Source organism: Stegostoma tigrinum, chromosome 7, assembly GCF_030684315.1.
Source record: "Stegostoma tigrinum isolate sSteTig4 chromosome 7, sSteTig4.hap1, whole genome shotgun sequence".
NCBI classification, from domain to species: Eukaryota; Metazoa; Chordata; class Chondrichthyes; order Orectolobiformes; family Stegostomatidae; genus Stegostoma; species Stegostoma tigrinum.
Window position 1 is genome coordinate 51,506,583 of NC_081360.1, and position 24,423 is coordinate 51,531,005.

General features: G+C 40.6%; 2 protein-coding genes across 10 annotated transcripts in view; both read left to right on the forward strand.

Moving 5' to 3' along the window:
* myo3b (myosin IIIB) overlaps positions 1 to 4,664 on the forward strand; it is a 583,195-nt gene extending 578,531 nt beyond the window's left edge. For all 9 annotated transcript variants that reach the window (XM_059647251.1, XM_059647253.1, XM_059647249.1 and 6 more), the window contains one exon: positions 3,950 to 4,664. Coding sequence is in view for 1 of the 9 variants with exons in the window: in XM_059647252.1 (XP_059503235.1) it covers positions 3,950 to 3,960 (11 nt within the window). In the remaining 8 variants the exon portion in view is untranslated. The remainder of the gene's footprint in view (positions 1 to 3,949) is intronic.
* A 2,466-nt stretch (positions 4,665 to 7,130) lies between these two features.
* Positions 7,131 to 9,220, forward strand: sp5a (Sp5 transcription factor a). The gene is made up of 2 exons (XM_048533802.1): positions 7,131 to 7,517; positions 7,700 to 9,220. Exons 1-2 carry the CDS (start codon positions 7,467 to 7,469, stop codon positions 8,774 to 8,776), a joined length of 1,128 nt encoding a protein of 375 aa, XP_048389759.1. The 5' UTR covers positions 7,131 to 7,466; the 3' UTR covers positions 8,777 to 9,220.
* Positions 9,221 to 24,423: the final 15,203 nt, after the last annotated feature.

Consider the following 24,423-nt stretch of genomic DNA (forward strand, 5'->3'; position numbering starts at 1 on the left):
TCAGTGAGGCTGCTCAATTGTTGTTTGGATCTCATAGTATATTTTTGATTCATTTCCCATCCTACAGCTGGTGAAATGAGCAGGCAGACCTGTAGCTAATACTGAACAGGACGACAAGGGAACACAGCCAGAGACTCTTATGGACAGTCCCCTGTAATCAGGAAAATGGAGAGAGACTGTGATTAAGTGGGGATTGGAGTCAGGCCATAATCAGAAGCGGGGAGAAAAGTTAGAATGTGGATATCGCAGGAGGAATCCAATCAAGGGCAGAAAGGAAAACCTGGTAAACAAAGATGGCAAGGTCGAAGACTTCCATTATGATCAGAAAAGGGTTTCCATTGCTCTGAGCTTAAAAGAAGTGCTGACAAAGGCAGTTATCCCCTATGCTGTTGTTGTTGTCTCCCTCTTATTTGTCAGATTTCCTGCCTGCCGAGAAGCCACAGCTCCTGAATGGAGAGTCCAGTCCAAATATGTTGAGAAAACAGGTGGCACAGTGGCTCGGTGGTTAGCACTGATGCCTCACAGCACCAGGGACCTGGGTTCGATCCCAACCTCGGGCGACTGTCTGTGTGGAGTTGGCACATTCTCCCTGTGTCTGTGTGGGTTTCCTACAGGTGCTCTGGTTTCCTCCCACAGTCCAGAGATATGTAGGCTAAGTGGATTGGTCATGCTAAATTGCCCATAAAGTTCAGGGATGTGTAGGTTAGGGGGATAGGTCTGGATGGAATGTTCTCAGAGTCAGGGTGGATTTGTTGGGCCTAAGGGCCTGTTACCACACTGTAGGGATTCTATGAAGACATTTGGGTGCCACGTTCTTTGTCACTGCAAACGTAGCAATCCGCATCTTCACAGAGTGTTGGGCGGTGCATTCTATATTTAACACACTTGATTCTCTCCTGCCCATTGTCAGAAGATAATACTGAGGCCATTAATTATTGTGGAGTCAGGAGAGGCAGGATACTCTTAGGACTTTAATTGCTTCCTTTCCCACACCGCATTGAGGATTGGGCCTTAATGTCAGACAAAATTAGTTAGGCCTGTATTCTAAATTGCATGGGGCTATCTGCTTTGTTCCTCCAGCTCTCCTGAATTAAGCTGGTGTGGGCCAAAGGCAAACTTAGTTCAATTTTCTAGCTTTTCACTTCTGCCACTCGAACCTGCATACTGCTAGATTTGGTGTGCTCTGGTGTATTGATGAGTTTAGGTCACACAGAATATACCAAAGGCGTTAGGTGCAAACAAATGGTATTAGGATTCCAAAGCCAGGGCTTTATCTCCACCAGGAATTGAAATATTGGCTCTAAAGTCCAAAGTTTCCCTGAAAGATGTTGAAGTGTGTATAACTGGTTAAGAGATTTTAGTCACATCACTTATAGCCTGAATATTTCATTATGGCCTGAAAATGTTTAAGTATGTCCTCACCATATTGATGAATGTATAATTGAAATCAAGGTCTTTTCCAAATTCAATGGATTTATGCCGTCTTCTGTCTTAACTTGGTTTATAAATTTAAATTGCTAATTAGAATATATGTTATTCCTTCTGCTTCAAAGCAAAAAAAAACAGTTAAACCAATATTTTCTTAATGCCTGACAATTTACAGCCAATTTTTGATGTTAGCATGTGGTGGTACATGATTTAACCAAATGCATTGGGGTAAACAACTTATTTTTTTGAGGTTTTGTAGTGTTTTCCTTCTCGTGAGACAGATCTGAAATGAATGTAATTTTTTTTAAATGGCTGCACAGATTTAATTCATGCCCTTGGCAATTTTAAATTACCAACCCATATCATACTCAGTTATCTGCTCATACACGAAAAGGCAACAGAAAAAGTCACCTTTTATTTAGAACCAGAATGCTTTGAATTCTTGAGTTTCAAACCAAACTAGTATAATGATTAGTATTTTTCTCAAAATACAACTGAATAGACATATTTGATAAAATAATTCAATATATGTATCTTAAATATTGTTCTAAAATTACAACTGCAAGACTTAGTAGACTATGTTAATGTGCAGAAAATCACTATGATATCAATGTAATTTGGGAAATATAAATCAATTTTTTAACTCTAAATCCCTGCAGATTATATATAATAGCATATTTATAGAAAATTAGTTCCCCACTTTGCTGGAAAATATCAGGAGCTGTCTACTAAGTGCAATAGGATGAATAGACAAACTGCTAAATAAATCTTAGCAGTGCCTAGCATGAAACATTACAACACTTTCTTATGCTCTTCCTTTCTGTTTCAATACATTTTTTTATTCCATCTGCTTTAATTCACATTTTTACAGAGGTTATTTTGTCAGTATTTAGTGATTTGAGTCAATCTGCATGTTTACATGTAAATTTACATGGGTCATTTTCTGTGAAAGTATAACACGCTTGTGAATTAGTTTATTGTGCTGTATAGTGGTGGGATATGAGCAAATTCTTGTGATTATGACATGGTTCCTGGTTGAAGTTGTGAAACTAAAGGTGGGAGCTTTGTGAGGCTTTTCATTTGCCATGAGAGGGGAAGGAAATGGACTCTTAAAGCATCTTTCATGAATTTACAGAAGAATAGAAATTACAGATTTTTGGAAGCAAACTTTTGGGATCTCATCCCGTCTGCCGGGAATGGGTTCTTTTGGTGAAGACCTCCTTCCTTTTCAATCAATATAAAGAGGAATAAATAATGCTGCTTGGACTGATCATATTGCACAGTGCTTTGGGATCATCAGATTGATTTCAAATCTTAATCTTAATGGTATGTTGTGTACCAACTTTAATATTACAGTGAAACATTGTGCACTCCAGTGCAACTCTTAAATTGTTGTGTAATTGCAATTAATGTCAGATAAAGCAGTTAGAGATTTTATATCCAAACTGCTAATTCCATACATAAGTCTCTTCTATAGTTAGGATTCAAACAAATTGGAATGAAGATTATTCTGTAACTTTTAAATAAAATTCCAATTAGATATTCCTTTTAAAGGTGATGCTGCAAATCCTTTTCATCATTGATTAATTTTGCAAACTGACTTGTGTACATGCATTCCATATATGACTGTACCAAGCCATGTTTGTCATCCTATAACAACAACTACTATTTGATTTGAAATGCAGGAAATAGGACCCGACCTTAGAAAAGCTAGTCTAAGTTGATTTCCTGAGTCTAAATTCATCAGAACAATTTATTCCATTCATATACTGAAGTATAAATGCAATCTAAAAATGTAATGATTCACTGAGCTAGTCAACAGTTATGATTATGTGCTATTAAGAGTTGGTATGTATATGGTGATTGGTTGTGTGTCGCTGAACCTATTTAAAATGACCCACAATATTCATTAAACTTACCTATATAGATGTAGCTTGATTCCCTAAGTAATTGGTCCTTATGTAAAACTGTACTCTAACAGATGGAAAAAAGCAGAATAAAATGTCTTGAAGTAGAACAGAGGAATAGCATTCCACTTTCACATATTCTTAACTGTTAACATCCAGAATTTTCTTTACTGTGGCAAGAAAGCTCAGGTTCTATATTAATCATTGCATTTGGAATAGGACTAAAAACATTTCTACACTTGCATGCACTTATCTTAGGAAGGATACTGTACCAACAATTCTTGTGTTAATAATTAGAATTCTGATTTTTTTTCATGTGAATTAACCCAAAAATATAATGGATGATACCTATTTGTAGAATATGTGTAAGTAGTTTTTAGCTAGCTATCAAAGGCATTACAATTTCTTTGTATTAGTCTTATTTTAGATTTCCAATATAATAGATAAGTAGAGATGAATGAATTGTAACATAACATTCTTACAAGATTCTTGTTTAATTCTTTATTAAAATTGAATTTAGTGGAGTCAGAAACTTCTTGAACTCTTGTCAAACAATCTTTTGTTTATCTTTAAAGATGCACTACCAAATGGTTTTATTTCTCTTTTTTCCTCAGATCAAATTTGAAGCCAAGAAACATGAGCAAATTGTGCATTTTGATGTTTAAATAAGCTTGAACAGTTATCACACAATTGTTGTATTGAATAGTGGATAAACTGATGATTTCTCTGATAAATATTATGCTTTCATTTGGTGTTGAATTGGAATCCAATGTAACATGCTACTCATTTTGTGCCACTCGTATCAACGTAGTTTATTATTAACACTATTTGTAACGTGGAGTCAGCAGTCCATCTCATAATTCAAAACATTAAATTTATGTCTCACTTTGTGGTAACTTTAGTTTGGATGAAAACAAAGTACATCGAGAATCTATTTTCTTGTTAAATTTCATCAAGTGATGTTTGCTAAATCAAATGCATTGTCTAACCTGTTTGTATGATCATTAAATCTGAACTGTTTTTACAAAGCATTTTTGATTGAAATTAAATTTTATGCAACAAATGTTCAAAGATTTTAATGTGAAAAGTTTGTTATTAAATTGAAACATGCTTTGGTTTACTCACCAGGTGAGTACTTTTGACTAGCATGTTGATGTGATGTTAAACATGGTTGGATGTCTCAGAGCATATGAGCATTGAACTTGAATTATTGTATTGTCCATTTCCAATGAATATGCATTTGTAGTCTGTTGATGGTGTGAAAGCTGGTGGTACTAATCAATGTTTCAATAAGGGCATCAAGATCAATAAACTGTGTATGGAATGTTATCCAGTTTTCTATTCATTTGAATTTTTGTATCACTTAATGTCAATAGTGCCACATTTGCCAGGTTACTTGTGCTATTCCAGGTTTAGTTCTACCATAAAATATTCAATTCAATTTTCTAAATCGGCAAGCAGTATGTGTCTTATTAAAATATTTCTAGACGCACAAACCATGTGATAGAAGGCCAATTTAACTACATAACATTAAAAAAGCTCAGAGTTACACACCCAGGTCTTGCTTTTTTTCTTTCGAGGAACCAAGCTATCTAAGCAAATTGCAACTATTAAAACAAAATGTAACTAATATCAGTCTTTCTTTTTTAAAAAATCAAGCCTTCTAGAAAGTTTAAACATTGTTTTTGGTGTTGCAGAAACTGCCTCATGAAATTTCATTGACCCATAAACAAAAATAATAGCTGATTGTGTTTTACTGCCATGTGAAACTGCCTATTCGAGGCTACTTTATGAAAAGGAAAAGGGCAAGATGTTTTATTTTTGAAGATGTTTTAAAGTAATTTTGATCAATGTATATTCCTTAAACGTTAGTAACACCTTTTTCAGGAATTCAATTTCTAATGCATGTCTTCAAGCCACTTCATGTATAGCACATTTTAAAATAATAAAGAACAAGTAAGCAAAACCCAAGTTAAATGCATTAACTTGACAGTACCCTGGCGCAGCGTGAAACTCCCATCTTACCACGACTGATTCTGGAGCCGTGGGAGAGGACTTTGCGCTTTAATCCCTTCAAAAGAGCCGCCCCGTTTAAAACTATGCAAGTCTCAAAAGTCTTTGAGAGGATACCGATTGTTGCTACAGGAAGGATGATAAAGATCTCTGTGTGTTATCATTTAGAAGGATTTCGTTTGCAATGTGAATACAATTGAAGTTAACGACTGCTGTCAGTATCATGTTACCTGAAGGAAGACCTCAATAGTTTTTTTAAACACTTTTTAAAGTTAACCTAACATGTGAATCTTAGCTTGTTTCTTGAACGTTAATAATCAGTTCATTTTTGAATATCTGTATGTACCACCGGGCTAACACCGTGACCTATGACAGCAACACTGTAGACTTAGTTTGAGTGTCCTTAACAGACAAATCTGCGACCTACTTCGCCAATGCAGATTACCAGCACACCCCATTAAAAAAATACAAGTATGGTTTCTGGTTTAATTGATTTTATTTGTAAAGGTAACAAGATTGACCAATTAACTGGATGAGTACAAATTATTTCCCTAATCAAGCAGTTAATTTTGGTTGTTATATTAAATACATAGAAAGTTTATAGGATACTATGTATGGTTTGTTTGGTCACATGGCGATAATTAGCATAATTAAGTTTTACTTGACAAATTATGTAAATAAGCATTATATTTTATTTCTGTAAAGATATCAACTAGTGATTCCACAGCAAACGTTGGGTTGGAGTATTTGAAAAGCGGCTTAAGGCGGAGATCAGGCGGAGAAGAGCGAAATTGTTTCCACTTTCCTTGAACCAAGCTGCTCCGCCTCCGCAGTCTTTCACATTGCCACCACTTTAAGGGACTTAACAGAGCTATCAACAGCCTTCACATTCAGCCTCTGATCTCTCCACTCGGGACTCAAAACTTCACGCTTTTGGCGTTCCAGTACAGTGACCATTTTAGGGAACAGGACAGAGAAAGTTTGAGAGAGTTATACGTTTGTCGCATTACCGTTACGCGGTTTTGATTTGTCCATTTCAATGATATTGAAACCTTAACCGGTTCCACTGAGTTAAACTATTGAAATACACACGCTACAATGGGTTAAATTTGGCACAGGAATAAATCATCCCATCCGTTTGCTTTAAGCAAGTAACTTCGACTTACTATGACGTGTTGAATGTGTTTGGTGGGCACTGTATAGTTTAACGTGCTTTCAAGTGAAGCTAGCTATTGACAATATGGTTATAAACGGCCAGTTTTTATTCACATTGTTAAATATTTCCAATACAATGACATCTTTATGAAAGCTGGAGGGGAATGAGTGTGCATATTACTGTTCCAACGCAGATAAATGTGGCATTGTATTTTTAATGTTTCTGAAAGATATGGGTTCTTTTTCAGATGTTTGGTACACACCGTGTCTTTAATATTGTATACCTCGGCAATGTTATTAAACTTTTCTGAAGTCAGCAACCCCTTTACACTTCGAGCAGAACTATCCTGTCCGTGATGCCGAGTTGGCCGATTCATCTCCAATTGCTTTTATTTGTTAAAAGTCATCAGCGCAGTAATGTTGGAAGAGACTTGGTGAAGATAACAAAGCCACATTGTCACTTAGGGCTGTGCAACAAATCCTTAATTACAAAAAAGAGATCATCTGACTTAAACATCCAATGCAATGGTCTCCTGGCGGCAGCCGTGCTTTGATCACGTAAATCCAATTATTTGTGTATATACATTTCCCACATAGTGATTACTTCATTAATTGTCCCGCCTTTATCTCCTCCTTTACCATCCCCCCTAATAATCAGTTCTTTTATACATACCAACAAACACGCCATAGGAGCTTTGTGTATTCAAAGGATTTGGTTTCCCTTCTGAAAGACCCGCTATTCTTTGATGATTGGGCAGCGGCAAACTTCAAAGCCATAAATCTTTCTCCTGACTGGCTGGCGGTCTACCAAAGTCTTATCAAATTCTAAGTGATCCCTCCACCACAGATATTCCAAGGATATCTCCGAATAGCAGGAGGAAAGAAAGCTCTCTATGCGACTGATTCCCTTTAATACAGCTTGAAACCCTGAATCGAGTCTCCTTTCAACAATTTGTATAGGGAATGGCTGCTGTGGCTGTTCTACGCAATGATTCTCTGCAAGCTTTCCTCCAGGTTCGTACTTTTTAACATTTATTAAGTTTTGTTACAACAGAACGGGCCATTTTTGTTTTGAAACGTGTGCATAGTAGTTCCCAGACAAAGTTATATCAGGACTTGAACAGAGTTTGAACCCTTGCTGTTAAGTTTCAATTGATCAGAACTTCTTTTTTTCCTCCACTTGTTTCACTTCTCAGGATCGTACGCCAAATTCTTCTCCGGAGTCCGCCAAGCAGTCTCCACTGGCCCTCTTAGCTGCAACATGCAATCGGATCGGACAGACTGGGTCAACGCATACTGATCTTTTCCAGGTCCCTTACGATCCCACTCTGAGCTCCCCGTCCCGCATTTTTCACCCATGGAGTAACGAGATCCCGGCTAACCCAGGGGGGATTTCATCCCACTCCAGTTTAACTTTAACTCCTCCGAAGGTTCATCAGCTACCGCCTCATATGCAGGCGTCCTATGGGTCTCATGAACTTCCTCTAACTCCGCCGGCAGAGCCGTCGTACCCATTCGAGCTCTCCCCCGTTAAAATGTTGCCTTCATCTATGCAGACCTTAGCTTCAAGCTGCCAGCCAACCTACGTCCCCGCGGTCAACTATGGTACGCCGACTCCTATCAGTTCAGCTATGTCAAGCTTTGTCCCAACTGGATCCCCTTTACTTTCTCATCAACACAGGCATATGTCACCCAACCAAGTGGAGGACATCCCGTGGTGGAGCATCCAGCAGAGTAGCAGCTCCAACCACGCCTCATCCATTGCACCTCATCGTTTCCCTCTCCAACGATCCTTGGTTTTGGGTCATTCAGACTTCGCCCAGTATCAAACCCAGATCGCGGCCCTTCTCCACACGAAATCTCCTATGGCTACTGCCAGGAGGTGCAGAAGGTGCCGCTGTCCCAATTGCCAGTCTTCGAGCAGTGGAGATGAGCCCGGGAAGAAGAAGCAGCACATTTGTCACATTCCGGGGTGCGGGAAGGTTTACGGCAAGACGTCTCACCTGAAGGCTCACCTGAGATGGCACACCGGCGAGAGGCCCTTCGTCTGCAACTGGTTGTTCTGTGGCAAAAGTTTCACTCGATCAGACGAGCTCCAGAGGCATCTGAGGACTCACACTGGGGAGAAACGGTTTGCCTGCCCAGAATGTGGCAAGAGATTTATGAGAAGCGACCATCTGGCGAAGCACGTTAAAACTCACCAAAACAAAAAAACAAGACTTAGCATGGAAAATGTGAAAAGGGAAGATGGGAATATGCCAGGGCACAATTGAATAGTGGGGGTGGGGTACTGCAACAAGACTGTGCGGGCTGTCGATGCAACAAATAGCTTTGGTGTGCAATATCCTTGAAAAAAGAATATTTTAAGTGAAAGGAAGGTATTTCTGTAAATACTTTCATATAAACATGCTTCAGTTAATTTCACATTTGGTCGCTATGCTTCGTTACGAAGTTGTATATATTTATAGGGACGTTAAATAACGCAAGTTCTTTAACTCGAGGATTTCAACGGCATCTTTGGTGAAAGATAATAACTGCTGTGCATAGAGTATTTAATAGCTTTGATTGAATGAAAGTGTTTTGCCTTTATCCTAGCTCAATGGGGAGTTCTAGCATGCTTTTTAAACTCCACACTCGTGTAAACTAAAACGACCCTATACTGTGTGAAAATAAAACAAAATCCGTTTGGCTTAAATTAAACTACTCCCTGCTGGGTCGGTTTGGCTTGATCTCTTCTTGCGTTTGCTCATAAAAGGAGTTTCATATCAACAGGAATTATTCAGGGTCCTCCAAGTATTTTTATGAAAGTGTTCTCAAAAGGTGAAAATCCTAAAACCTGAAATATTTAAGCATCGGCATTCTGCATAGGCATTTTCTGTTTCCAGCAGGTTCATGTTAAGCAAATATACACATTTTAGCCATTTTTACACAACTTACATTTGCGTTTATAGTTCCCTCGTAGTCAAAAAATGGAAGATTATTCATCCAGGGCTATGATTTCAGACTTTGATTACAGACTATCAGTTGGAATAACTGTATTAGCTTGGAGAAACATTGGGTTTAAAGAGTTGGTTATGAATTTAGTGACTGATTTATGTGGTTCTATTCTTGCTCACGGCTTTAACTTTCAAGGTAAGCAAAACTTCTTTGTGTACGGGTTGGAGGAATGAAAGTATTCGCAAATTGCTCACCAAATTTATGCTCAACAGTTAAAATGTGAGATTGTCAAACAAAAATCGTTTGAACCACCTAATGCAATTTATAGTTCTATTTGTATGCTGTGAAATTTTACACGTGGCCGTTACACAATGAATTCCTTGCCTTGAAGTAAAATGAAATTGTTATCCACTTGATGTGCACATTTGTTCATCAATAGATGTATCGGCATTGTTTAAAAATCACTTCAAAGAGGGACACAAGGTCTTCCTTCTATAGCATTATTTAGCCAATGCTCAATAAGTAATAAAATGTAGAGACAAGAATTCGAAGATTTCACATTTAATTAATGTAATTATTTATTTATTGGTGTTTGTTGAAAAGAAGTAATCAAGTTGGGTGCAGGAAGGAAGCAAGATAACTGAATTAAATCATTGAAAGCTAAACTTAAGATTTGCCAGAAATCTTTACACTTTGATAAATAGTTGAAAGATTAATACAATGCATTTAAACTAAAGTTTTCTTTTCCTTTCAACTTTATACGCACTTACGTCTCCTTTATTTAACTTTAAATGCATCGATGTCCCTTTTAGAGTAAAGCTTCCAGTCCTAAATGTGACAAGGATGCGTAGGCAAATTACAACGCTAATCAAACCTTATATAGAGAAAACCACACACAGTTTAAAAAGTTTGGCTCTGTTTAACATAAAAAAACATGACCAACATAGTGTATAATTTGCTTTCGCCTACACTAGACAGCTGTCAGCAGATACAAGTTCACTTTATGAGAAAAGCAATACATATTAATGCAAATAAAACGGATTTTTAGATGGTATTGTATAGGTTGAACATGATCAGCCATGACGTCTGTAAACCTACTTTTACAGCTGGAATGCATGTTTATGGTGTCTGAAAAGCTACTTATACTAAAGGTCTGTGAAGCAGAAATCGTATCATGTGAAGCGAGCATATTCATCTATTTTTAAACAAAAGTCTAACGTGATAATTTAATTTATTCAGTGGGAGGTAACGGTATACATTGAGAAATATCCCTTCTGTTTAAATCTGGTAACATAGGGTGTTTTACAAAATACCGAGTTAAGTTTGTGTTTGCGAACTGTTTCGCTTTCAAGTTCGTTAAAACATGCGTGCTGCCAACATTAAGTTGTCTCATCTAATTCAGAACCACCTAAAAAAATCCGCACTTTCAGGTAAATGCACAATATCAAAAGTGTTTCCACTCAATTTTTATGGTGACCAAGTTACTTCCAGGAAATTTAATGTAACACGTGGGTCTTGTATGGTTTATAAGCTTCTTCATTTGTCAGTGCCTTTTGATTTCGATTTCCATTTCCTTGTTTCTATTATGTCAATTGTTATTCATTTTTATTGACTGTTTCGGGATAAATCCTTAGTTAAACAAACGAGGTTTTCTCTTGCAAGATTCACTTTATCTTTGTCTTCATAGGACTTTATGACTGTATAGCTTACTCAACCAAAGCAGAGGAAGTTGTAAATTAAAACCACCAGATAACACTTCGCCGTTACTAACAGAGGCAGGTTGAGCATTGCACATTTTATTGCTACTTCAGAATCTATTGTGACCCTCCGACTTCGGCTCTCCGCTTACCCAAGTCTGCGCCCCCGCCAACAATGAAAACTTGCAGCCATCCACCTGCCCTTTTTATATTCTTTTAAGTCTTTGATAAGTGATTTGAAAGCATGGCGTCGTCATGTTATTGATATGTATTTGAAACGGAATTATGTGTGCATCAAACATTGCAACTTCAAAATACCTTTGAAACAGTCAAACCAAATTGATTTCAATTCTGAGAAAGTTCAACGGATCTACAGGTTTTTGACAACTCATTTGTAATTGTGAACCTATTAGAGTGAAACTTATTTTTTCGATAAGGAATATACTCTTCATTCGATTGTTTCCCCTTAGTTTTTTTTTCAACTGTTTTGTGCATGAATAACTCTGTAGCATACCTTCTTAATGCAGTGATGACAGACAACCTCAGCATGCGATGGAAACATTTAAACCATGGGCCTAAAAAGTGCTCTGCACAGTTGCAACTGGTCAATATTTGCCCTCAGTCATCAGCTCGCCGTGCCTCTCAGCAGCGCCATCTATTGCAACATGCAAGCTACAATTACAATTACAGCTGAATAGTAATCAATTGCCAGATGTATTTTCTTGTAGTTTCTTTCCACGTAATAAATCTCGCTAGAACGTGTGTATACTTAGTTGGAAGATCTACATACGAATGAAACAAGGTAACTAATAGTCTGCCTACAAAAAAATGTCATCGCAGCGATCTACCGAGCAAGTGAAAAACTCATGCTCGGCCAGTAAGAACGTCATGGTGCTTTTAGTCCTTTGATCTCAATAGATCTTTGTGTTGTGTTAAGCCCCATTGAACATGTCACCTACCTGCCAATAACAATTGGCATTAAATGCACAAATGTGAACGCATAAAAAATTATACCCAACATTGAGTGAATTGTATTTTTTTCTCTGCTTTTAAATTGTACGAAAATAAGCCAAGTAACAAAGGTGACTTAATTTGACTAAACTAATTCCGGTACTTAGGGCTTCTAACGCTGAACCCAAGAGTCTCTCTATTTATTCCAGCAATTTTCATTATATTACTTCAGTGTCCCTTGCAAAGCTTTAGCCCAATCCCCAATCAAAACCATAGGAGTTTATTTTCTCACAGTCTCAGTGTGAAGCTTGCTTAAAATGGCATGATGTTTAGGGTTAACATTACTTATTATATAGTTGTAAACTAGAACAAGCATACCTGAATACTGCTGTTTTCATTGTCAAATTTCAATATTGTCCCCTTAGCGTAGAGTTTTGTCTTGTTGCAGATGCAAAAGCAAGCTACAGAGGTAGTGTGTGTGAGATAACAAGGTGTAGAGCTGGATGAAGACAGCAGGCCAAGCAACATCGGAGGAGCTAGGCTTCCTACTCCACTGATGCTGCTTGGCCTGCTGCGTTCATCCAGCTCTACACCTTGTTATCTTAGATTGTCCAGCATCTGGAGTTCCTTCTATCTCTGAGGTAGTGCGTGTGTTTGTTTTGATATCACCAAATTCCTTCAATTCTAGATCCGCCAAGGAAATACAGTAGCATACATAGACTTGTTAGTCAAGAAAAACCTGAAGAGGAACATTGGAAACTTGAGGCTAGTTAACATAAAATGCTAGAATTCATTATTAGGGTGGTGATACCATGGCCCCTAGAAAAATCTTAATATGATTAACACAGCTTTTTGCGTTTTTGAAGATATTACTACAATGAGAGATGAGGAAGAACCAGCAGAAGTAACATGTTTGAATTTTCAAACAAACAAATTGATAAGTTGCCATGAAAAAATAGATTTTTTTCCACAAGATTATGGCCCATGGGATTGAGTATTTGTTGGAATAGAAGATTTCTTAACAGGTAGAAAGCAGGAAGTGGGAGTACATTTAATATTTTTGAGTTGCCAATTGTAACTAGGTGGATAGCATTGTGATGGTGCTATGACTTTAAGAGTTTATTTTGTCCTTTTTTCTTTTACAAACAGAGGTTTTGAGAGAGTGATACTGAGCTGTTTGGTTGGAAAGCCAGTAAAGTAAATAGTCCGTGAGGCCTTGGGCTTTTGCTTAAAGTTGGAACAATAGAAGCTGCCTGGATATGTGTGGCCAGCTCCTACAGACAGGACATATAGCTTTTGGCTTTTTGGCTTTAAGATTCAGCATCTATTGCTGTTTGAGTCTCAACAGGGTTGGAAGCTGCAGTAAGGGTCTCCTGGCTGCTACTCTTTCTGAGCTTTTCCTTCATATTTTTCTCTCTCTGCTGCTGTGTTGCATGTGAGAAAATCTAATTTCTGAATTTGCCTTTTTGTCAAGGGGTGTGTTTATTGTATGTTATATTGGAACAGGTAATTAGGAATAGTTACTGTATCTATTAGAACTTAGAACATTACAGCACAGTACAGGCCCTTCGGCCCTCGATGTTGTGCCGACCTGTCATACTGATCTGAAGCCCATCTAACCTACACTATTCTATGTACGCCCATATGCTTATCCAATGACGACTTAAATGTACCTAAAGTTGGCGAATCTACTACCATTGCAGGCAAAGCGTTCCATTCCCTTACTACTCTCTGAGTAAAGAAACCACCTCTGACATCTGTCCTATATCTTTCACCCCTCAATTTAAAGCTATGCCCCCTCGTGCTCGCCATCACCATCCTAGGAAAAAGGCTTTCCCTATCCACCCTATCTAACCCTCTGATTATTTTATATGTTTCAATGAAGTCACCTCTCAACCTTCTTCTCTCTAATGAAAACAGCCTCAAGTCCCTCAGCCTTTCCTCATAAGACCTTCCCTCCATACCAGGCAACATCCTAGTAAATCTCCTCTGCATCCTTTCCAAAGCTTCCACTTCCTATTATTTGGTTAAGTTTTCCAACAGAATTAAGTTATTATAAATTTCTTTTCCTGTTGTCTTTTAACTATAGTGTTTAAATAAATTGTGTTTTATTTAACATAGACTAGTTTGACCAGTTGCATTGTATCTGGAATGCAGTATTTTACATTTTTCTTTAAAATAAGAAAAACTTAGGGTCTAGACGACCTTCTTGAAATATTTTGAGGGGATTTGGTCTGGTCCATTAGCGCCACAAAGATCAGCACACAGTACGTATTTACAATCTATATTAAGAATGGCATTGATAAAAGTACAGTATGTGACAAATCAAAGTTTGCTGATGATATAGGTAGGAAAGTAATCAGTGAGGAGGATCCAGAGTATATAGATCGATTGGATGCGTGGCAAGTCAAAAACACGTAGACCATATCGTAAAGTATGAAGTTATTGACTTCAGTAGGAAAAGTAAAAAAAAATTTCTTTGAATGGTGAGAGTCAGAGGCTGTTTAATATTTGAGGGACTTTGATATTCTTGTATCATAGCAAGTTAATGTGCAGACACAGCAAGCATTCAAAAATGCCAAATGTTATATTAGTTTTTTAAGTGTAAAATGATTGAATTATTAAAATCGAGATCTTACTACAACTGTACAGGGTATTGGTGAGGAAGGCGTGGAGGAATTTTTTCTTTCATACAGAATCAATGTGGTACATGAGGATTTTGGCTGAATGATCTGATGAGTTTCCATGTCTGGGAAATTTTGCTGGAGGCAGGTCATCAACAGAAGAAGCTAGATAAAAACCTGAAAGAACTGCAGATGCTGTCAACCAGGAATAAAAACAGAACATGTTGGAAAGGCTCAGCAGGTCTGGCAGAATTTGTAAAAAAAATCAGAATTAATGTTTCAGGTCCTCAGAAGGCAGGGTCACCAGACTCATAACATTAAATCTGATTTTTTTCCATAGGTGCTAACAAACCTGCTGAGCTTTTCCAGCAACTTCTGGTCAAAAACAGAAGAAGCTACCCAGCCGGCAGCACGGGTAGGTGATAATGAGTAATTAAAGGATGATTAGGCAATAAGCTGACACTAACATAGGAATCTGATCTTGAAGGTCTTGTGGCATGGTAGTAGTGTCCGCACTGCTGGGCACGATGACCAGGTTCAAGTCCCTGTCTGGAAGTGTGTCATAGCTAATCCAAACAGGATGGTTAAAAATCTAGAAATCTAATCTTGTCAATGTCACTCACATGAGCCACATACTATGCTAGCACCTCAGCAACTCTGCTGAGGCAGATACCGTTGGCCATTTGTCAGAACCTCAGTGCAGTTTTAGGTCTTCTGATAGTGGAAAGGTTCTGTGATTTAAAGTTGGTTGGAAAGGGTCAACAAAAACATTAAGGAAATCAGGGACTGACCACTGGTCATGGGATCCATTTACTCAGTGTTCATGGAAGAAAGGGACAATGGAAAGCAGCACAGATAGACAACAGGCAGCATGTACTACAAATTGTTTGGAAGGAGACAGGAAGCAAAAGGTCTCTAGAAGCAGCAAAGCCGCAAAAGATTAAGCTTCTCCTGTCAGATGATTGCAGTTTTCTGTGCTTTTCTAGATGAGATCTGTAGGATTTGGTTGGTCAACTAATGCCCATGACAGTTGCCCTAAATATGCATGTCACTCAGCCATTTTCAGGCATTTTGTGGCTGAGGAATGTTGTTGGACTTTTCTATCATACTGCACTGTATAATGCAAATTACAACTGCATTGAGTTTTCCATCGACATAAGAACATAAGAAGTAGGAGCAGGAGTAGGCTATTTAGCCCCAGAGCCTGTTCCAACATTTGATAAGATCATGGCTGATCTTTGCATGTGCTCTGCACCATGTACCTGCCCACTCACCATAACCCTTAATTTCTTTCGTAGAATCCCTACAATGTGGAAACAGGGCCTTTGGGCTAGCAAGTCCACACTGACCCTCAGAGCATCCCAACCAGACCCATCCCCCTATAACCCAATTAATCTACTCATCCCTGAACACTGTAAGCAATTTAGCTTGGGCAAACCCCCTAGCCTGCACATCTTCAAACTGTGGGAGGGAACCCACACAGACACAGGAAGAATGTGCAAACTCTCCATCAACAGTCACTTGAGGCTGGAATCGAACCCAGGTCCTTGGTACTGTGAGGGAGCAGTGCTAACCACTGGGCCACCATGCTACCTTTACTATTCAATATCCATCTTTGTCTTTAAAACATTGAATGTGGTAGCCTCAACTGCTTCACTGAACAGGGAATTCTACAGTATAGGAGAGAGATAATGGGAACTGCAGATGCTGGAGAATCCAAGATAATAAAATATGAGGCTGGATGAACACAGCAGGCCCAGCAGCATCTCAGGAGCACAAAAGCTGACGTTTTGGGCCTAGACCCTTCATCAGAGAGGGGGATGGGGTGAGGGTTCTGGAATAAATAGGGAGAGAGGGGGAGGCGGACCGAAGATGGAGAGAAAAGAAGATAGGTGGAGAGAGTATAGGTGGGGAGGTAGGGAGGGGATAGGTCAATCCAGGGAAGACGGACAGGTCAAGGAGGTGGGATGAGGTTAGTAGGTAGATGGGGGTGCGGCTTGGGGTGGGAGGAAGGGATGGGTGAGAGGAAGAACAGGTTAGGGAGGCAGAGACAGGTTGGACTGGTTTTGGGATGCAGTGGGTAGAGGGGAAGAGCTGGGCTGGTTGTGTGGTGCAGTGGGGGGGGGGACGAACTGGGCTGGTTTAGGGATGCAGTTGGGGGAGGGGAGATTTTGAAACTGGTGAAGTCCACATTGATACCATTAGGCTGCAGGGTTCCCAGGCGGAATATGAGTTGCTGTTCCTGCAACCTTCGGGTGGCATCATTGTGGCACTGCAGGAGGCCCATGATGGACATGTCATCTAAAGAATGGGAGGGGGAGTGGAAATGGTTTGCGACTGGGAGGTGCAGTTGTTTGTTGCAAACTGAGCGGAGGTGTTCTGCAAAGCGGTCTCCAAGCCTCCGCTTGGTTTCCCCAATGTAGAGGAAGCCACACCGGGTACAGTGGATGCAGTATACCACATTGGCAGATGTGCAGGTGAACCTCTGCTTAATGTGGAATGTCATCTTGGGGCCTGGGATAGGGGTGAGGGAGGAGGTGTGGGGGCAAGTGTAGCATTTCCTGTGGTTGCAGGGGAAGGTGCTGGGTGTGGTGGGGTTGGAGGGCAGTGTGGAGCGAACAAGGGAGTCACGGAGAGAGTGGTCTCTCCGGAAAGCAGACAGGGGTGGGGATGGAAAATGTCTTGGGTGGTGGGGTCGGATTGTAGATGGCGGAAGTGTTAGATGATGATGCGTTGTATCCGGAGGTTGGTGGGGTGGTGTGTGAGAACGAGGGCGATCCACTTTGGGCGGTTGTGGCGGGGGCGGGGTGTGAGGGATGTGTTGCGGAAAATACGGGAGACGCGGCCAAGGGCGTTCTCGATCACTGTGAGGGGAAAGTTGCGGTCCTTGAAGAACTTGGACATCTGGGATGTGCGGGAGTGGAATGTCTTATCGTGGGAGCAGATGCGGCAGAGGCGGAGGAATTGGGAATAGGGGATGGAATTTTTGCAGGAGGGTGGGTGGGAGGAGGTGTATTCTAGGTAGCTGTGGGAGTCGGTGTGCTTGAAATGGACATCAGTTACAAGCTGGTTGCCTGACATGGAGACTGAGAGGCCCAGGAAGGTGAGGGATGTGCTGGAGATGGTCCAGGTGAACTGAAGGTTGGGGTGGAAGGTATTGGTGAAGTGGATGAACTGTTCGAGCTCCTCTGGGGAGCAAGAGGCGGCGCCGATACAGTCATCAATGTACCGGAGGAAGAGGTGGGGTTTGGGGCCTGTGTAGCTGCGGAAGAGGGACTGTTCCACGTAACCTACAAAGAGGCAGGCATAGCTGGGGCCCATGCGGGTGCCCATGGCCACCCCCTTAGTCTGTAGGAAGTGGGAGGAGTCAAAAGAGAAGTTGTTGATGGTGAGGACGAGTTCGGCTAGGCGGATGAGGGTGTCGGTGGAGGGGGACTGATCGGGCCTGCAGGACAGGAAGAAGCGGAGGGCCTTGAGGCCATCTGCATGTGGAATGCAGGTGTATAGGGACTGGACGTCCATGGTGAAGATGAGGTGTTGGGGGCCAGGGAATTGGAAGTCCTGGAGGAGGTGGAGGGCGTGGGTGGTGTCACAGACGTAGGTGGGGAGTTCCTGGGCCAAAGGGGAGAAAATGGAGTCCAGATAGGTGGAGATGAGTTCGGTGGGGCAGGAGCAGGCTGAGACGATGGGTCGACCAGGGCAGGCAGGTTTGTGGATTTTGGGAAGGAGATCGAAACGGGCCGTGCGGGGTTGGGGAACAATGAGGTTGGAGGCTGTGGGTGGGAGGTCCCCTGAGGTGATGAGGTCATGAATGGTGTTGGAGATGATGGTTTGGTGCTCGGGTGTGGGGTCATGATCGAGGGGGCGGTAGGAGGTGGTGTCGGAGAGTTGCCGTCTGGCCTCGGCGATGTAGAGGTCAGTGCGCCATAACTGCATCTCCCAGTCGCAAACCATTTCCACTCCCCCTCCCATTCTTTAGATGACATGTCCATCATGGGCCTCCTGCCGTGCCACACTGATGCCACCCGTAGGTTGCAGGAACAGCAACTCATATTCCGCCTGGGAACCCTGCAGCCTAATGGTATCAACGTGGACTTCACCAGCTTCAAAATCTCCCCTTCCCCCACCGCATCCCAAAACCAGCCCAGCCTGTCTCTGCCTCCCTAACCTGTTCTTCCTCTCACCCATCCCTTCCTCCCACCCCAAGCCACACCCCCATCTACCTACTAACCTCATCCCACCTCCTTGACCTGTCCGTCTTCCCTGGACTGACCTATCCCCTCCCTACCTCTGCACCTATACTCTCTCCACCTATCTTCTTTTCTCTCCATCTTCGGTCCGCCTCCCCCTCTCTCCCTATTTATTCCAGAACCCTCACCCCATCCCCCTCTCTGATGAAGGGTCTAGGCCCGAAACGTCAGCTTTTGTGCTCCTGAGATGCTGCTCGGCCTGCAGTGTTCATCCAGCCTCACATTGTATTATCGGGAATTCTACAGATTCCTTTGGGTGAAAAAGTTCCTCTTCAACTCTGTCCTAAATCTGCTCCAGCTTATTTTTTGGCTAAGTCCCCTAGTTCTAATTTCAACCACCAGTGGAAACAATGCCCCTGCTTCTATCTTAATCTGTTCCCTTCATAATTTTATGCTCTTATAAGATCCTTGCTCATTCTTTTAAATTTCAAGGAGTATAGTCCCAGTTTACCAAATCTCTCCTCTTAAGCCTCTCCTTTCAATTCTGAAGTCAACTCCCTCCACTGCCAGGATATTATTTCTCCAGTAAGGCGACCAAACCTAAACATGGTACTCCAGGTGTGGCCTCACCAGCACCCTACATAGCTGCAGCATAATTTCCCTTTTTTTAAGTTCATCCCTCTAGCAATGAAGGACAATATTTCACTTGCCTTCTTAATTACCTGCTGTACATGCAAAGTAACTGTTTATGATTCATGCAGAGGGTCCCTTTGCACAGCAGCATGCTGCAAGTTTTCACCATATAAATAATAGTCCATCTTGCTGTTATTCCTACCAAAATAGATGATGAGTCAGATGTAGAGGGCTGTTGGATTTACCTCAGTGACAGTATTCCCTCAAGTGCGTGATTAGTGAACTGTATCTGTGTGATTATTAACCAAATTGACCAAAAATCCTTAGATAGCACCTTCAAAATCCACAAATATTTCCGTCTCGAAGGACAAAGGCACAGATACGTGGGAACACCACCACCACCACCTGCAAGTTCCCCTCCAAGTCAGTCATCATCCTAGCTTGGAAATATATCATAATCCCTTTACTCTTATCAGGTCAAAATCTTGGAATTCTCTCCGTTAGGGCATTGTGGTGCAACATACAGCACCAGGACTGCAGTGGTTCAAGAAGACGGCTCACCACGTCTTCTCAAGGGCAACTAGGAATGGGCAATGAATGCTGGCCAGCTAGTAACATCCACGCCCCATGAATGAATTTTTTAAAAATTAAGATTTTGTGCAGGTTAAGATATCATTTAATCAGGCGAAAATTTCATGACGAGGAAGAATCCACCTGAACATTCAAGTCATCTGTGACAACCATAAACATTTTGTACTAGTTTGTAGAATGTTCCCAGCCAGCTGCCATGACTCCTCATTCTTGGATAGTCTCAAGTGCTTCAACTATTCACCTCACCACAAGGTCTCTCAAATGGATTCTGGGTGAATCACAAAACAGTGGAAGGCGTGATTCATAGAGGTAATTCAGAACACATCAACTGAGGCTGAGGACGATTATTACAGACACCACAGCTCCACTAGGGCAACAATCAAGCAGACCATTGGCCTTCTTATGAGTCTTTTCATGTGTCTTGGTTACTTTGGTCGAGCTCCCATTCATAAGAATCTCTCACATTTTGGTCATGTGCTGAACTTTGTATAACATGTGATGAGAAACCAAACATAGAAATCCGATTTTGTCGGTCACGTAGACCATATGTTTGAGCCAGCACCTTGGCGACTCTATTCACACACAGACACAGTGCAAGATCATTGTGCAGTGAAAAATTAATACAGTTACAGTTGTACAAAAGAGAAATAGTAGGGATGATCTCTTATGTTGTTAGGGATGCAATGAAGAATACATAGTTCTGCAATGAAAAGTGTCTATGATTTCAAATTGGCATGCATTTGGCCAGCACAAGCTATAGGGGAAAACAGGCATGAGTACTAGACATCATTGGACCATTATAAGAAGATGAAGACCAGCAGTGGATAAATAATATACAGAGATGCAAAGGGGATCCACATCTGGGTTGGATTTTCATAGAAATATCTGCAGCTGTAGGTTTCAAATCTGCCTATTTTGAGACCCATCAGTTAGTACCAGATCATGCCCCATCTACATCAATGGAACTGAGGTTGAGAGAGCGAACAGCATCAAATTCCTCAAAGTGACCGTAACCATCAACCTGACCTGGTCTTCCTATGTAAATATGACAGACAAGAAAGTACAATGCCTCTTCTTCCTCAGGCAGCTGAGAAAATTTGGCATGTTCATAAGGTGCTTCACCAACTTGTACAGATGCACCTTTGAAAGTATACGGTCTGGGTGCATAACAGCCTGGTATGGCAACTGCTCTACCCAGGACCACTAGAAACTACAGAAGGTGGTGTGCAAAGCTCAGATCATTACGGAAAACAACCTTCCACCCATGGACTCTATTTACATGGCTCACTAATGTGGAAGGGTGACCAACATCATCAAAAACCTATCACACCCTTGTAATGACCACCTACAGCCTCTTCTGTCAGGCTGAAATACAGAAGCCTAAACACATGCACAAGCAGATTCAGAAACAGCTTCTTACTGGCTGTTGTCAGACTGTTGAGTGGATTCAAGCCTCAAATAAAGTAACATGCAATATACCCTAAATCTTTTTGATCTACACACCCTTTGCTTGCTGTGATCTGGCTATACTGCTCATAAACAAAGCTTTTCACTGTACTTCAGTGAATTCAGTGACAATAAAATCAAAATCAAACATCAAAATCACTTCTGACATTATGAAAGAAAGGTGGTAATTGATGAAACAGCTGAAGATGAGTGAGCATAGGACACAACCCTCAGGAACTCATGCAGTGATGGCCCTGGACTGAGATGATCAATCTCCATGAACCACAGTTATGTTCCTTTGTGATTGGTGTGACTCAAACCAGTGAAGGATTTTCACTGATTCCAATTGACGAGTTTTGCTGGGACTCCTTATTGCTACATCCAGTCAAATGCCACCTTGGTATCAAGGGCAATCACTTACCTCAGCTCTTGATTCATATTTGGATCAAGGCCATCAGAAGGTTGAAGTTGGATGGCTCTGTCTCTGAGAAGGTTATTGCTGAGTAAGGGCATTTGATAACCCTGTTGAAACACCTTCTATCACTTTATTGATGATCAAAATGAGACAGTAATTGGCCAGGTTGGATTTGTCTTGCATTTTGTGGACAGGAAATTCCTGGGCAATTTTCCACATTGCTGGATAGATGCCACTATTGTAACTGTCTGGGATGCAGCTAGTTCTGGAGTTTTCAGTACCATTGTCATAACGCTGTCTGGTCCCATAATCATTGCAGTATTTAGTGCTTTCACCCATACCTTGATATCATGTGGAGTTGGTTGGGAATTGGCTGAACATTTGCATTTACGCAGAGAGTTGTGGGAGCATGGAATGCGTTGCCAGCAGCAGTTGTGGAAGCAAGGTCATTGGGGTCATTTAAGAGACTGCTGGACATGTATATGGTCACAGAAATTTGAGGGTGCATACATGAGGATCAATGGTCGGCACAACATTGTGGGCTGAAGGGCCTGTTCTGTGCTGTACTGTTCTATGTTCTATGTTCTATGTTCTATTTGTCATGTTGGGGACCACAAGCAAAGGTCCAGGTGGCTCAAGACAGATGTAAATAGAATCATAGAATCATACAGCACGGAAACAACCCTTCAGTCCAACTCATCCAGGCCGAACAGTCTCCTGAAATAAATTAGTCCCACTTGCCTGCATTTAGCCCATTTCCCTCTGAACCCTTCGTATAGATGAACCAGTCGAAATGTCTTTTAAATGTTATATTCATACCTGCATCTACCACTTTGGCAGCTATTTCAGCATTGTCTTCCACACTGATGTGCTGGACTCACCATCATTGAGGATAAGTTTCTTTGTGAAGCTTCCTTCTCCTGTTAGTTGTTTAATTGTTCACAATTATTCACAACTGGATATGTTAGGATTGTAGACCTGAGATCTGCTCCATACAATTATATACAGAGTCCTGTCTATTGCATGCTGCTCACACTGCTTGGCATGCAAGTAGCCCTGTGTTATAACTTCACCAGCTGTAATGTCTTTATTAATATCTAACATCTTCACTAGGACAGATGTTTATCTAATTGGCATGCACATTGCTGTTTTATGGTCAACTGTCTCACTACCCTTTTCTTTTAGACCCTAGGATGAAGCCCATCAGGAACTGGGCTTTTATCATCGTGCTGATCCAACAACTTGCTCAGCACCACTTCCCTGTAATTGTGATAGTAATTTTAAAAAAAATTCCTCTCTCCTGTCCATTTTCTGATTTACTACAATTTTGGGATGTTACATTTATACACCATATTGAAGATTAATGCATGTTTTTTAATTCACCTGAAATCTCCTTATTTTCCATTATTAATTCACCAGACTCACTTTCTATCAGACCAGAGTTCACTCCATTAACTCTTTTCCTTTACAAAATACTTACTATCTATTTTTATTTTTCTAGCTAGTTTTCTCTCATACTTCCTCCTTAATAATCTCGTAGTCAATTTTTGAGCGTGCTTATATTCTGTAAAATCTTATGTTCTACCACCCAACCTGTTGCAATTATGTGCCTTTTCTTTAAGTTTGACACTACCTTTAATTTTTTTAGTTAACTACAAAATTTGACAAACTTGACTCAAAAAATGTAAGATTCAGTCCATTGAGATGGAGATCAACTGTAATCTTGTTTAATGGTAGAGCAAGCGCCAAGGGTCAAATGACTTACTTATGCTGTTCTTTCTTGCATTCTTATGTTCAAAATACTATGGCATGGAAATATTCACAGCATAAATGGGACTTGCTAGCTCCCAGATTTTTGGTGCCTAAAATTATCACTAATCTATCCAGGCAGCCTTGTTTCACTATTCCCTCAATGTCATAAACATTACATCCAGTAAAGAGAAAGTAAAGACCAGTAATTTTTTTTGTAAGGTTTTTTTTATTCAGTAAGCTTTCCAGTTGTAAACATACTGGTTACTTCAGCTACATCAATTTGTTGCACTTTTTGTATTGTTTGAATACATGTTGTGGTCTATTGAGCAAACAATAATTGGAAGATAAAAGCACCGAGTGTCATGTTGTCTGAGGATGAGCAAACAGCTGCCAACAAAATAATTTTTAGCACCCTCTGTTTCATGATCTCGTGATTTAGGCAGATCTAATTGCATATAGTGCCAGTCTATTTAACTGCCAAAGCACTACATAAGTAATGAGTTCCATATAAGTTCGGTAAGAATGCAAACTGTGATATTCACAATATATTCCTCTACATTAAATACCTCTGAGAACCAAAAATCAACATTGATGGCTTGCTTTGCCTGTAATGGAATTTGCTTATAAATAGTCAATTGGATACACAAGTGTTTCTACTGGTGATCATTGAATCCCTACAGTGTG